This window comes from Frankliniella occidentalis, unplaced genomic scaffold (assembly GCF_000697945.3).
Source record: "Frankliniella occidentalis isolate FOCC.00 unplaced genomic scaffold, Focc_3.1 Scaffold41, whole genome shotgun sequence".
Classification (NCBI taxonomy): domain Eukaryota; kingdom Metazoa; phylum Arthropoda; class Insecta; order Thysanoptera; family Thripidae; genus Frankliniella; species Frankliniella occidentalis.
Window position 1 is genome coordinate 1890113 of NW_026267171.1, and position 14812 is coordinate 1904924.

Here is a 14812-nt window from a genome sequence, read left to right on the forward strand (position 1 = left end):
TCTTTATCTTGCAACCTCTCTTGGTTTTTTTCCATGTATGTTCTCCTATTTTTTCGTTTGTGTTTTGCGTGCTTTTGCCCCAGTTCTTTGCTCTGACTAACGACAATCTCTCTGGCACCATCAGATGACGACGAGTCCCTGTACAGTTGTGACTTCAAGGAGGAGCCGGAGACTGATCCTTTGTTAGACAGCGGCGCCTGTCCCGACGACCCATCTCTTCCGCTGCTGGCGCAGCTGCTCCCTCCGCAGCCGCCCGCTGTATGGCTGCCCCCGGCTCAGCGGCCTGCTCAGCAGCCGCGGCACCTCTGCCACGTCTGCGGCCGCTCCTACACGTCGGCCGACAAGCGCGACGCCCACCTCCGCACTCACGCCGGGGAGGAGGCGCGGCCGCACGCGTGTCCGCACTGCCCCGCCAGGTTCCGCAGCCGGGGAGACCTGACGCCGCACATCCGGCTGCACTCGGGCGAGAGGCCCTTCCGCTGCCTGCTCTGCAGCCGGTGCTTCGCGAGGAGCACGGCCCTGCGCACCCACATGCGCAGGCACACTGGGGAGATGCCGCTCGCCTGCGGGCTCTGCGGCCACCGCAGTCGCCAGAGGACCGGCCACACCTATCACATGCGGAAGATGCACCCGGAAGCGCTGTCGAAACAACTGCCCACGAAGTCTCCCTTGGAAACCATTCGATTCAATTAATGTAACTATTTCTTTTTAGCATTCTTATTACGAATCATGTAAATCCAATTTCTTGTTTATCCTCTCGCTATTTTGTTTTGACGCTCACGCTGTGCACTTGTGCGACAACGATGTGTTTTCGCTTCCATGCCCCGTTTACTTTCTGTTCTGTCGTGGCGCGTTCTTCCCATCTTTGTCCGTGCTAGTGCTCCAAGAACCTACCTAATGCGGTAAAATAGATGAAAATACTCTTGAATACAGTATTTTTATTTAAAACAAATTTATTTTTCTCTAAAACGAATGTGTTCTTTTTCCTATATATACTTAGATAAATACTCTTTTAAATCAATAAAAATGCAACCAATTCATGCAACCTTGGCCCTTCAGTTCCTGTACCCTCTTTGTTGCTTCTCTCTTGCTTTTACTAATGCCTGCATTTTTATCCATGTTTAGGTGAGGGCACCCCGACCACTTTCCAAAACAGAACGTGGCGCGTTCTTCCCATCTTTGTCCGTGCTAGTGCTCCACGAACCTACCTCATGCAAGCCTCTCTGCCCCTCTTCAGGTGACGCGTCCCAGCACAAGGTCCTAGGCGCGGCCCTCTCAGACACTGATCCCCTGTCGGACGCGCCCGATACCGTCGATCTTCAGCAGCCACCTCTACTGCAACCATCGTCGAGCCGCCGAAAGAGCAACCCCTTCCAATGCCCCATGTGCAATCGCCCCTTCAAGCACCGCAGCAAGTTTGAAGTTCACTTGCTCACGCATACCGGGCAGAAACCGCACGCCTGTCTAGTGTGTCCTGCGAAGTTTCGGCATGTATCCAATCTGACGGTCCACATGCGCACGCACACGGACGAGAAGCCGTACTGCTGTACCTTGTGCCCGCGGAAGTTCAAGAGCGGCTCCAGTCTGACTTCGCACATGCGCACTCACACGATCGAGATGCCGCACGCCTGTGCGCACTGCCCCTTCCGTGCCGTGACCAAGCGCAGCGTGATCGCCCATTGCACCCGAATGCATCCGGATGAACTGTCCAAGTTCTAGGCGCCGTCCGTCTGGGAAGCACTCTCTTTCAGTTTTCAATAATTTTGTAAAGTACAGATGTACTACCATTTTTATTGGAAGTAAAGTTTGTTTTATGAAGCGAGGGTTGGTTGTCTTTCCTTCACCTTTAGTCTTCCGGCAATCTCGCACTTTTGTTTTGTTCAGGTTACCACACAACATTTAGTTTAACTGACTATGCTGAGGTATTTTTTTTTCCTTATCTTTCGCTTCTGTTGATCTCGGTGCTGCTCCCATACTAATGCCAGCTTTTGTCCCATTCCAGGCGACGAGTCCGCTTACTTCTGCGTCAAGGAGGAAGCCCCAGACTTTGCGTCGGGCGCGTCGTCGTCGCGGACCGAAGAGCCGCCGGGGGAGCCCGACGACGACGACGACGACGACCCTTTGCTGGACGAAGCCGACGACCCTCTGCTGGACGAGCCCGGCGTGCGGCCGCCGCCCCGAGACTACGCCTGCTACGTGTGCGGGCGCGCCTACGCGAGCCGCAAGCTCCTCGACCAGCACCGCCGCACGCACGACGACGAGCGGCCGCACGCGTGCGCGCACTGCCCCTCCAGCTTCCGCACGCGCGCGCACCTCAAGAGGCACCTGCTCAGGCACACGGGCGAGAAGCCCTTCCGCTGCCAGCACTGCGACCGCGCCTTCGCCCGCCTGCCCGGCCTGCGCATCCACCTGCTCCGGCACACCGGGGAGCTGCCCAACGCCTGCGGGCTCTGCCCCTACCGCTGCCGCCACAAGATCAGCTTGGTCCGACACATGCGGAAAGAGCACCCGGAAACGGAATAGAGGCTGGGGGGAACCTCCGGTCCCACTTTCGATGCACGATTACTTTGAATGTCTGTACTTGCCATCTAAAAAAAAGAATCAAATATTGGACAACCTTGCGTCTTTTTTGCCTAAAACCCTTTTTTTTTCCGTTTCAGACTGGTTGAAGGTACCTTTCCTTTGCTCGACCCTTACCTGTGTTGGTCTTGCCCCTGATCTCGACTCATGCCGCCGTCTTTGTTATTTTTCCAGGCGACGAGTCCCTCAACTTCTCCGTCTGCGTGATTAAGGAAGAGGCCTCTGAGCGTGAAGCCCACGGGGCGTCTTCTCCCTCGCGCGCCGAGGAGCCTAGCAGTGACCCTTTGCAGGTGCCCGCCGGCGCCGCCTGGCTCGTCCTGGCGGCGCCGCCGGAGCAGCCTCCCCCGCAGCACCCGCTCCCGCCCGGAGACGTAGTACGCCGCGGCGGCCACGAGTGCTCCGTGTGCGGGTGCACCTTCCAGCGGCTGCGCGCGTTGCAGACGCACTTTCTCTCGCACACCGGGGACACGTCCAACGAGTGTCCGCTCTGCCCCGCCGAGTTCCGGATCGAGTCGACCCTGGCGCAGCACCTGCGCACGCACGCGCCGCGCCGGGCGCGCACCCGGTCCCAGTCGCGCCAGCGCCGCGCCGGGCCCCGGGCGCGGAAGCAATAGGGTATTCCGCCGAGATGGAACCGGAAACTGGAGAAGGAACGCCCGACCGCGCCGCACCTCATTCCTCCTGTGTGCGCACTGGACGGCTACGACCGTGACGTCACCGTCCACCAGCTAATTCTCAGGAGGAAACAGGTGCAGCGGTGGAGCTTTCTCTTTCCTCAGGTTCCGGTCTGGTCTCAGCGGGGTGCCGTATTGTAGGAATGACTGCGCCCGCATCTGCTCAGGTGCTCAGGAGCATAGAAACTTTTCCTAATGGGGGCTTTCCTCTGAAAAGACCCGTGGAAAAAGTCAATTTGCCAATTATTGATGGAGTTTTAAAGTCATGTCTTGTTTGTTTTTCTTTTATTGTTCTTGATGTGATGTGGTGGATAATTAAACAACTGCATTTTTCTCGATTTTGAACTTTTTTTTTTACGATTAAGTAGACTATTAATGCTTTGTGGGATTTGTAGTTTGGCTTGCTTGCTTGGTTTGGCCTCTTCTCGTGCACTGTCTGTTTAGCCGCTAACGCTCCTCTCTGTCTGCAGGTCTGTGCATCAGCTCTGTGGTGTCGTTGCACCCTCCCGGCTCGCAGCGGGCCAAGGCCGACTCGGCCGACGACTTCGAGATCGAGTACGACGACGAGTGGTACGACGACTGGGCCAGCCGGCACCCCGCCGACGACCCGGACGACTTGCAGCCCGTCGTGATGCTGGACAGGATCAGCGTGGACTCGATGTCATGCCGGAGCCTCGAGGAGGAGCCACCTCGGGAGCGCCAGCCGGAGCCTCACCGCGGGGCCACCGTGCGGCCCTACCGCTGCCCGCACTGCCCGGCCCGCTTCACCAAGAACTTGTCGCTGGCCAACCACATGCGGATCCACGTGAACGAGAAGCCCTTCCCGTGCACCTACTGCCACCAGCGCTTCCGCCAGCGGAGCGCGCTCGCCGCCCACGAGCGCTCGCACACGGTGGAGTCGCGCTTCAGCTGCGAGGAGTGCGGGCTGCGCTTCCGCTTCAGCAAGACGCTGGCCACGCACCTGCGAGACACTCACCGCTGCACGCGCCCGCTCAAGTGCGCCGTCTGTGAGGCGCTGTTCGTGTCGGCGGGCGCGCTGCAGCGGCACGAGGAGCGGAAGCACGGCATCGTCCCGCCGCCCTCCGCGGCCGCCGCGCCCGCCGCGCCCGCCGCCCCCGCACCGCAGCCGCCCAGGCCGCATCCCGCCGGCTTGCTGACGAACACGGTCTGCTACGTGTGCGACAAGAACTTCCCGACGCACACCGCCATGCTGGTGCACGTGCGCGTGCACGCCGCCGGCAGCCGCTTCCGCTGCCGCCAGTGCCCCGCCCACTTCTCCTCGATGCTGAGCCTGCGCTCGCACCACAAGGTGCACACCAGGGCCTCCGTGTTCAAGTGCAAGCTGTGCCCGCTCCGCTTCGGCACCCGCAGCTCGCTCTTCTCCCACCTCAAGCAGCACGACCGGATGAAGGGCGACAACGTCTTCCGCTGCAGCAAGTGCCTGGAGCGCTTCGTGGGCCGCAAGGCGCTGCACGCCCACGTCAAGACCCACCGCGAGGAGGAGGCCGAGGACCAGATCGGACACAACCTGGAAGAACCCGAAGCCCAAGAGCCAACCCATGACGAGAACAAGAGCAAGTTGTACCAGTGCCAGAAGTGCCCAGAGGTCTTCGACAAGTATTGGAATTATTGGAACCATCGCAAGAACCTGTGCCCCGGTGTCAAAGGCGATGCCGCGCTGCCCACGCCAGGGAAGGCGTCCCCTGGGAAGGGCTACCGCTGCGGCACCTGCGGGCTCCGGTGCACGACGAGGAAGAAGCTGTACCGGCACGCGCAGAGTCACGTCATCAAGGTGGAGCCTGACACTGACGCCGACTACGTGCAGACCCTGGAGGAGAAGCCCGTCGTGGACGCCAGCACGTCGGCGAGCACATCGACCAGCCCACAGAAGACGTTCCGATGTGGCAAGTGCTCGCAGCCCTTCCCGGACAGGCGGGCCCTGCACGTCCACTCCAAGACGCACTCGGGCGCCATGGTCGTGATCGGCGTAGAGGACGACACCGTGCTGGACGCGTCGGCCCTGCCGGAGCCGCCCGCTGAGTCTGGGTTCCCTCCGGCACCGGCCTCTGTCAAGAAAGGAAAGACCTCCAAGAATGTCTTCCGCTGCGGCCAGTGTGGAAAGTCTTACCGCGGCAGAAAGCTGCTCTGGCAGCACCGCAAAGTGTGCTTCCCCGAGGACAAGAAGAACCACGAGGATGTGCCCCCCAGTCCCAACGATACTGTGATAAAAGTTGAGCCAACAACAAAACCAAAGAAGTACCGCTGTACCAAATGCCCCGAAGTATTCTCAGACGCAGACAACCACTGGCTGCATTATAAGGTGCATGTGACGGACAACATCCACGAGATTGTCCGCTCAGACGCCACGACTGATCCCTTGGCGTCGCCTAGCTACAAGTGCAGCGAATGCGGTCTAGTGTTCCCGCACAGGGTCGGCCTCTGGTGGCACTACAAGTCCCACCTGGGTGGCGGCGAGGTCGCGGACACCTGCGTGACCAGCCCGGCGGCTGGCGGTGACCCATTGTCCAGCCTCTTCCGCTGTCGCGAGTGCCCCGAGACGTTCCCCGACGAAGACCTGCACTGGCAGCACTACAGGACACATGTGAGCGAGCCGTGTCAGGAAGTCAGGCAGGAGGCCGCCCAGGAGGCTGAGGCGCAATCGCCGCCCTCTTACCAGTGCAAGAAATGCTCAATAACATTCTCAGACAAGGAGAGCCACTGGCAGCACTACAAGGTACACGCGGAGCTGCCCGCTTCTGAGCTGTACGAGATAGTGAAGCCTGCCAACGGGCAGCGAGAAGGTCTGCCGGGTCAGTACCGCTGCAGCAAGTGCCTGGAGTTGTTCGCCGACCTCGAAAGCCACTGGTGGCACTTCCGTGCGCACTACCAGTCCGCGGAGTTGGCGCAGCTCGAGGAGACTGAGCCCAAGTACAAGTGTTCCCAGTGCCCCGAGCTGTTCGAGGACGACAGAAGCCGCTGGTGGCACTACCGTGTCCACGCCACGGACTCGTCCAACTGCTTCGAAGTGGTGCGCAGCCGGCCCGAGTACCGCTGCATCAAGTGCTCTCAAGTCTTCCCAACCGTCGCTAATCACTGGGTGCACTACCGTGACCACTACGACGCCGAGGTGTTCGACCTGGTGGTGAACGGGCGTGTGAACGGGGAGGCTGCGCCCTCCCAGTACCGCTGCTCCAAGTGCCCCGAGCTGTTCCAGGATGTAGACGCTCACTGGGAACATTACCGCCGTCACTTCGAGTCTGTCGAGGACCGCCCGTGCCAGGAGGTGGGCATCGGCATGGAAGAGAAGGCAACAACATTCTGCTGCAACAAGTGCGACCAGATGTCCGACGACCTGGAGTCCCACTGGTGGCACTACCGCTCCCACATGGACGTTGACGACGACGTGGAGCTGGACCAGACGGGGGCCGTCACATTCCGTTGCGTGGAGTGTTCGGAGACGTTCCCGGACGCCGACAGCCAGTGGCTGCACTACCGCCAGCACGTGGACGCCGAGGTCTGCGAGGAGGTGTTGCCGCAGGACGTGAAGCCCAAGCTGTACCCGTGCTCCAAGTGCTCCGAGGTGTTCCCGGACCGGAGGAGCCGCTTCCTGCACTGCGCCGTACACGTGACGCCGCGCGGGGCCGGCCCGGGGCCCAGCGCGGCCGTGCAGCTGGACAAGGGCAAGGGCTTGCAGTGCAACGCCTGCCGGGAGATCTTCCTCGACACGGAGAGCCACTGGTGGCACTTCAAGACTGTGCACAAGCCGGACGCCGAGGAGGTCGGCCCCGAGACGTACCAGATAGTGGAGCTGACAGCTGACCCCACCGAAGACCCGCTGACAAAGCGCTGCCAGTGCAGCAAGTGTCCAGAGACGTTCCCTGATCGCAAGGCTCACCACCGTCACTATAAGGCCGTTCACTCCAAAGAGGGCCTGACATCGCCCTTGGAGGCGGGGGGCTTCCCCTGCAGCAAGTGTTCAGAGGTGTTCGCGGACCGCAGGAGTCTTTGGTGGCACTACCGTGTCCACACCGACGCGTCTGAGTCCACGGCCGTGGAGCTTGCGGCTGAGGCGCCCGCCCAGCTGCCCGCCCAGCTGCCCGCCCAGCTACCCGCCCAGCTACCCGCCCAGCTGTCCGCCGAGCGGTCTGGGGTTTACTGCTGCACCATCTGCTCTGAGCTGATCGCGGACGGCGACGACCTGGAAACTCACGTGAAAGTGAAGCACGGGGAGCCTCCCGTGGAGGACGCCACAGAGGCTGCCGTGGACGACGCCACAGAGGAGCAGTCTGGGGTTCACTCTTGCACCCACTGCTCTGAGCTGTTCACCGACCGAGGGGACCTGCAGGCTCACATTAAAGGAGAGCACAGCGCGGTGGAGAACGAGGACGCGTCTCGCGTCAAGGAATACCGGTGCAGCAGGTGCCCAGATGTGTTCCCCGACCTGGAGCAGCACTGGTGGCACTTCCGGGTCCACACTGACGCGGAGTTCGTGGCCTCTGTTCGTGGGCAGGACATCGAAAAGCCCGCCGAACCGCGGCCCGAGACGACACCCAGCAGGTACCAGTGCAGCAAGTGCCCACTGAGCTTTCCGGACCGCAAGGCCCATTGGGCACACTACAAGAACCACAAAGAGGCCAGGATCGTGGTGAAATCAGAACCAGCCAAGGTGAGCAGCAGGGTGCGTTTATCGGCAGAGGGCCCGGCACAGGCGGCCGCTGTCAAGCAGACCAAGACGTACAAGTGCAACCAGTGCTCCAAGGTGTTCCAGCTCTGGATAAACCTGTTTAACCACAAGAAGGTCCACGACCTTGCGAATCGCGCCGCCCAGAGCCAGGGCAGCCAACCTGCGGAGCATCCGCCCACCCCTACCATCCCGGCGGCCGAGACGCCAGCGCGCAACTTCCCCTCCTCGAAGGTCGTCGCGGGCCGCTCCTTCAAGTGCAGCGAGTGCCCTGCACGGCTGAGCAGCCACCGCGTGCTGTGGGCGCACTTCAAGACCCACAAGCAGAGCGGGCGCATGTACCCCTGCGTCGACTGCAGCGCCAAGTTCAACTCGCGGGGCGCCCTCCGCGCGCACGCCGACGTGCACCTCGCCCCGCCGGACCCGGAGCAGAAGCAGGATGCTGACGAGCCCGGCGCCGTGGCCTGCACCAAGTGCGACGCCGTCTTCAAGAACAAGGTGGCCCTGGGGTCGCACCAGCGCGTCCACCCTGGCCCGAAGCCCTTCAAGTGCAAGCAGTGCGGTGCGCGCTTCACCAACGGGGCTAACATGCTGAGGCACACAAAGCTGCATAAGGGGAAAAAGGCCTTGAAGTGACGATTGTTCTGACATAATTGAACAAGCAAGGGGGCCAGCAGAAAATTAGAGCATAGTTATGTACAGGCGTTTATGTTGTTCCCCTCAATTCAGAATTTTAGTCAGTTCTCCATGGATTTGTTATGTTGCAATTGTGTGTTTATTTATGTTGTGAACAGATGTGGCAGCTTAATTGTTGGGATAGTGTCTTCTATTAAGGTTTCTACAGGCATGTTTTGTTTTTATTGGATCAGAGTGGTGATAAGTCATCTGTATTAGGATTAATTAAGAAATTTGCATTTTCCTCTTTAATGTGAAGTGTTTGCTACTTTATGCAATCTACAATATCTTTCTTCTCTGCCCTGTAATTTAAAGAAGTGAGTAATTGTAAAGTTGTCGGTGTTTACGCAATTTTATATATTGCTGGCATGCAAGAAGAATTCATTTCTGAGGTGCTTGCTCGTTGGTGGAAGTGTATAGTCAAACTCTCTTTGTTTAATCACATGTGTGTAACATTCCCTCAGTATTTAGTTATCGTACACCCATGTGCCTTGTGATTTTTAGCTCAATCATGATCAAAAGTGTGATACAGGTGTCAATTTTGGCACCATACTCCATATCTATATTACTATATGTGTATCAATAAATAGTCAGATTCTAAACGTTGCTTGTGTTGTTCCTTTATCAGTTGCCTTTTGCATCTCAATGACAGCTGGCGAAGGTGAGTTTCTTTTGTTGTCACACCAGTCTTCTTGTACTATCTGAGCTGGCTAATCAGTGTGTTTCTTTGAACTTTTCAGCCCGTCAAGTGCTTCCAATTCGTTCGCCAGCAGTGTGTGTGCGCCCGACTGACATTTGCTTCTCCTTTGCAGGTTGGCTGTCCATGCCCGTGTCGATGCCGCCCCGGCGCCCTGGCCGCGGGGGCGCGGGGGGCCCCGGCCGCCTGCTGCTGCAGTGTGAGCACTGCGATTACCGCTGCCCGCGGCCCGCGGACCTGCGCAAGCACCTGCGCACGCACACGGGCGAGCGGCCGTACAAGTGCCAGCACTGTGACCGCTGGTTCGGGGACATCTCCAACCGGCGCGCGCACGTGCGCAAGTGGCACGCCTCGGAACTGGGCCAGTGACCGGACGGACGGCAGGAGGTGCGATGTCTTTTGTACCGTAGAGTTGGGTTAGCCTAACCGACCGACGGATTTGTGAGCTGGCAATAAAGCGATTCGGTGCCATGCCCCCGTGTATTTCCTCTCTCCCGTCGGTGATTCACTCACCCGCGCGCTATCCTGGTTGTGGTTCCGATGCATGGGATTTGCGGGCGCTGGAGAATGCTATGTGCTAAATGTTGGTTTCCTCTCGAAATGATTGGTTTTCCTCCTCTTCTGACCCCCTGTTTTTCGTCTTCTGCAGGTGAGGGCGCCCGTATCTTGAACGGGAATGTCGCTGTGAAGTTCGAGCCCATGGACAGCGAGGAGTACCGGCTGTGGTTCGACGACTCGAACCCTTCAGATCCCGAGCCCTCGCCGCCGCAGCAGGAGCCGGTGCGGGACTGCTACGTGCGCCTGGAGAACATCCGGCTGCCGGGCTCCACGTCGCGGAGGGCGCCTCGCGCCGAGCGCAGCCTGTCGCCGGAGGGCGGGCGGCGAGACGTGGGCGCGGGCCGCTCCCGGGGCCGCTCCCGCTCTGTCGCCCCGTCCAGGCCCACCTCCAGGACGGCGTCGAGGCCCCGACACAAGAGCAAGGACGCGAGGTCGTCGTCGTGCTCGAGGGCGCCGGGCGCTCTTGGCATGGGCACGCCCCGGATCGTCCTCGGCCGCTCCAAGAGCGCCACCGGCTCGCGCCTGCTCAAGTGCGCGCTCTGCCTGAAGTCCTTCCACCTGCAGGCCAGCCTCAGCAAGCACGTCCGGGCCCACCAGAGGTGCACGCCCGACAGGTAGGCGCGCTGAGCGTTGCAGCCGGCCGGGCCCGGGCCCCTCGCGTCCCCTCCCCCCGCTAATGCCGTGTGTGTCCACAGGTGTCTCATCTGCGGGAAGCGCGTCGAGAGCCTCGTGCAGGCCATGGAGCACTTCATGTCGCACCCCGCCGACGTGCACGACGACGACGACAAGGTGCGGTGCGCCGTGTGCGCGCGGGAGTTTCCCCGGCAGCGCCTGTACCGCCTCGCCACTCACGTGCTCGCCCACACCGGCGAGGCGCCCTTCCCGTGCGCCACCTGCCACCGCAGGTTCCGCACGTCCTACTCGCTCGTGACGCACGCGGAGCGCGTCCACGGCTCGCGGGACGCGGGCGTGCGGCGGTCGGCCGCGCTGGTCCGCGCCATCCTGCCCGTGTACCGCTGCTCCGTGTGCCCGGCGCGCCTCGGCACGCCCAAGCTGCTCATCGAGCACAAGCAGCAGGTGCACGGCGCGGCCGCGGGCGGGGCCACCTGCCTGTACTGCCCCGCGGCGCTGGACTCGTCCGAGGCCATGGAGCGCCACATGGCGGCCCAGCACGCGTCGGAGCGGCCGCACGCCTGCGCGCGCTGCATGAAGCGCTTCTCCACCCGGCACAGCCTGGCGCGCCACATGCTGTCGCACAGCCACGCCTACCGCTGCTCGCTGTGCCCCGAGCGCTTCGCCACGGCCAGGGAGTGCCTGGACCACGTCAACGGAGTGCATCTTAGACCCGCACACTGAACTGGCTGTCCCAGTTAATACCAAACAGGCCATCATCTGTTAGGTAATAACTGGGACATTCGGTTGAATAATGGGCACATTGAATTTAGGTTATAATTTTTCTTTGACTACTTTAATTTTTCGTTTTGCTAGTATTTTTGCTTCTTAGTGGGCCCAATTTTACTCTTTAATTGACTTTTCGTATTGAGATATGATGTAATCTGCCAATACTACTGTCTTTATGACCCTGACAAGCCAGTGGTTTGGCAGCACACATCAACCCTGATTGGTTCTATTGTATCACTTTTGTTTATGCATACTGTGCACAGATTTTAGAATTTTTAAAGTTAATTTTATTTTATGTGGAAACTATTAATTATTTTGTACCCATCTTCACTTCATGAAATTATGTTATTTCAATTTGCCCTAACAAGACTTGGTGCTTAATTAAATAAACTTTGTATGACATAAATATTGCTTCTTTCTTTTATGATAATTTGACACCATCTGCAAGCACTTACTTGGGTAGGTAGTACGTTTCCATCATGAAATTAATCGGTCTCTCTACTTTTTTACTAATTATGTTTTTCTGTGTGCAGGTAGCTTGCAGTGTTTACTCTCGATCGCGCACTCTGGTTTTACAAGTTAACACGAGTCACTGATAGACATTCTTTACATTGCATTAGAAGTTCACTCACATCTGTTTCATACCTGTTGTAGATTTGCATATTCGATTGGGAAAATTTATCTGTCAACTGCTTTGGGGGAATTTTGCATGAATTGCATTGTGCATGAGCGGATGGGACGTATGCCAGCAATGTCGATTCCAACACACGCCGGCAACACTCGGGTAACTGTGATGTAGAAGTTATACCCTTCTCTCCGTTTGCAGATGACGCGGAGCCTGAACTGGTGGACCTCGAGGCCTGGGCTGACGCTGCTGCGCGGACGCCGCTGGAGGAGGTGACAGTGCCGGGCAGGCCTGGCAGCCGCTCGCCGGTGAGAATACCCAGCTCGACGGCCAGCATCCTGGGCTCCCCGACGAAGACCATGGCCTACCTGAGCCAGCTAGACGCGGCCAGCTTCGGCAGGGAGCTCGACGCTGTCCAGCTGAGCAGCGGCCAGCTCGAGGCCGCCCCACTGCCCGTCTTCCATGTGGCGGAGGCTGAGGATCTACTCTCAGCCTTCGACCCGGACTCCGCCCCGAGTCAGAGCGGGACCGCGGAAGTGCTGGACCCCCTGAACATGTCGCTGGACCCGCCGAGCCAGCCGAGCCAGCCGAGCCAGCCGAGCCAGCCGAGCGAGCCGCAACCTGTGCAGGATTTGCCGCCCACGGTGGCCCAAGCCGACAAGGACATTGACGACCTGCTGTCCTACGACGTGCCGTCCGATGTGGACGATGGGTTCTACCACTACCTCTTCCCGACCGCCGCGCCGCGCCCCGAGACCTCGGCCGGCCGCTCCTGCTGGCGCTGCCAGGCCGTGTTCCCGGACGAGAAGGCCCTGCTGCAGCACAACTTGCAGATGCACGCCGGTCGCAACCATGCGTGCGACAAGTGTCCGGAGACTTTCATCACGAGCGCCTGTTTGGCAATCCACAAGCGTCAGGTGCACACCGAAGACCAGGACCTCGCGCGCTCCAAGTGTGCCAACACCCTCACCAGCAGCAGCAACGGCGGCGGCGGCAGTGTTGTGAGCGTGAAGACTGAGGCGCTCGTCGCCAAGCTCCCCGAGGACCAGGATTCGGCGTCGCCGCGGCGCGCCTCGCTGCCTGCCAAGGGCAAGAAAGGCAGGCGGTCGCGGAAGGTGGCAGACGCCGACGAGCCCGACGAGTCCGACGAGCATGGAGGCGTGGTCGTCAACGAGAACGGGGCGGTGGAGAAGGAGTACCGCTGTGAGCTGTGCTTGAGGGAGTTCCGCCGGGAGAAGGCCCTCGAGGCCCACATGAATCGCCACCAGGACGGCTACGGCTACGAAGCCATGCGCAGGCGCTCCAACTCCGTGTCACACCGCTTCTCTCTGGCGAACAGCCCGGCTGATGTGAAGCGCAGGCCAAGCTCCCCAGATGGCGCTGAAGCTGCACAACTCCGATCGACGAGCAAAGCTGTGGCGTCCGTCGCAGACGCCCCCGCACCTCCTCCTGCTGCTGTCCGCGAGCCTCCCCTTGCTCTCCCCCCGGCGCCTTCTCTTGCTCTTGTCCCGGCGCCTTCTCTTGCTCTTGTCCCTGTGCCGTCCCTGGCGATGGTTCCCGCTTCCTCCAATCGAAGGTCGCGGCGTCTTAGTCACCTCCCCGCGGAAGTAGGTCCAAGTGGCCTAGTTCGTAATCCTTTCTCCACGGAAGTCAAGATTAAACTCGAGAAGCTTGATGTATCGAAGAGGGGCAGGGGGAGGGGGAGATCCAGCAAGAATAGATTTAGCCTTCATTGACAGGACCTTATTGTGTTATGCATATTTTTTTTATTTTTTTAAATATTAATTTTTACTGTAAATTGTAAAACGTATGTATCTGTAATCATGTTGCCGTCGCTGTAGTGTCATTTATTTTTTATCAAACTTGACAGTAATGTAAAACCATATATCTTACTTTTGAATCAATTTAATGTTTATATTGCTAGGCAGCACTAGCATTCGTATACTTTATTTTACAATATCAACATTAACTACAAAAAGCGTCCCTTTGCTGTCCTTATTTGACCTTATCCATACGCACGGATCACAGCAATGAACACACTAACACAACACTCGACAACACCCCCTCTCAATGGCACTAACTCACCACTTGTTGTCTTTTTGTTTTCGCAGATGACGACGTGTCGTGCGAGGAGTGCGGCAAGAAGTACCGCTTGCGCGGTTGGCTCATGAAGCACATGGAGAAGCACAAGAGGCGCCGGGGCGGCCGGAGCAAGCACAACAAGCACCCGACGGTGCACCTCGCCAACCCCCACGCGCAAGTGCACGCGCAAGCGAACGCGCCCGCTGAGCTCCTGGCCGAGAAGGCGTACGGCCGCATGGAGGTGGTGAAGCTAGAGCCTCTCGCCGAGGAGGACGCAGAACTTGTGATGGAGGCGGAGCATGAGAACCTGGACGATCCCTTGATTTGACTTTAGAGAACTAGGTTTCTCTGTCTAATCATAGTCATGGAAGTGTACATGATGAATTTTTACTGTCTAAGGCATTTTTTCCTACGTTCATTAATTACTCTCACTTAACATTCCCATCGCTGCGCTGGTAAAGTCAGTGCAAGTTGTCAATATTATATTTACGTAATAAGACATCTATGTGAAGAAGTCTGTTCGCTACGCCTGAATGTTCTTTTAAGGCCCCCCTTGTGATAGTTCTAGCTTTTAAATATGTGATTTCCCTTTTTATTTAGTTAGCTGAGGTGCACAGAGTAAGTGAAGAAAATGAATGGAGAGTCATGTTGCCCTGATTTTATTGTTTTAGTCCTTAGTCAAATAGTATACCTTACTATTGATAATTTGACGACTTCACAGACATGATTTCAATTTCATACAATTGTCCAGTCAATCAAATATTGTGATTTTTTTCTTGTTCTTCTTGAAGTTATAGCAGAGTTATTAGGAATTAAAAAAAAAGAAAAAAAGAATTTAA

The 14812-nt window shown here is 58.2% G+C and overlaps 2 protein-coding genes across 5 annotated transcripts in view; one reads left to right on the forward strand and one right to left on the reverse strand.

Moving 5' to 3' along the window:
• LOC113215902 (longitudinals lacking protein) overlaps positions 1–14812 on the reverse strand; it is a 129848-nt gene that overhangs the window by 61318 nt on the left and 53718 nt on the right. The gene's annotated exons all lie outside the window — the stretch shown is intronic.
• Positions 9375–11672, forward strand: LOC113215887 (zinc finger protein 835-like). The gene is made up of 3 exons (XM_026435551.2): positions 9375–9694; positions 9957–10479; positions 10561–11672. Exons 2-3 carry the CDS (start codon positions 10007–10009, stop codon positions 11219–11221), a joined length of 1134 nt encoding a protein of 377 aa, XP_026291336.1. The 5' UTR covers positions 9375–9694; positions 9957–10006; the 3' UTR covers positions 11222–11672.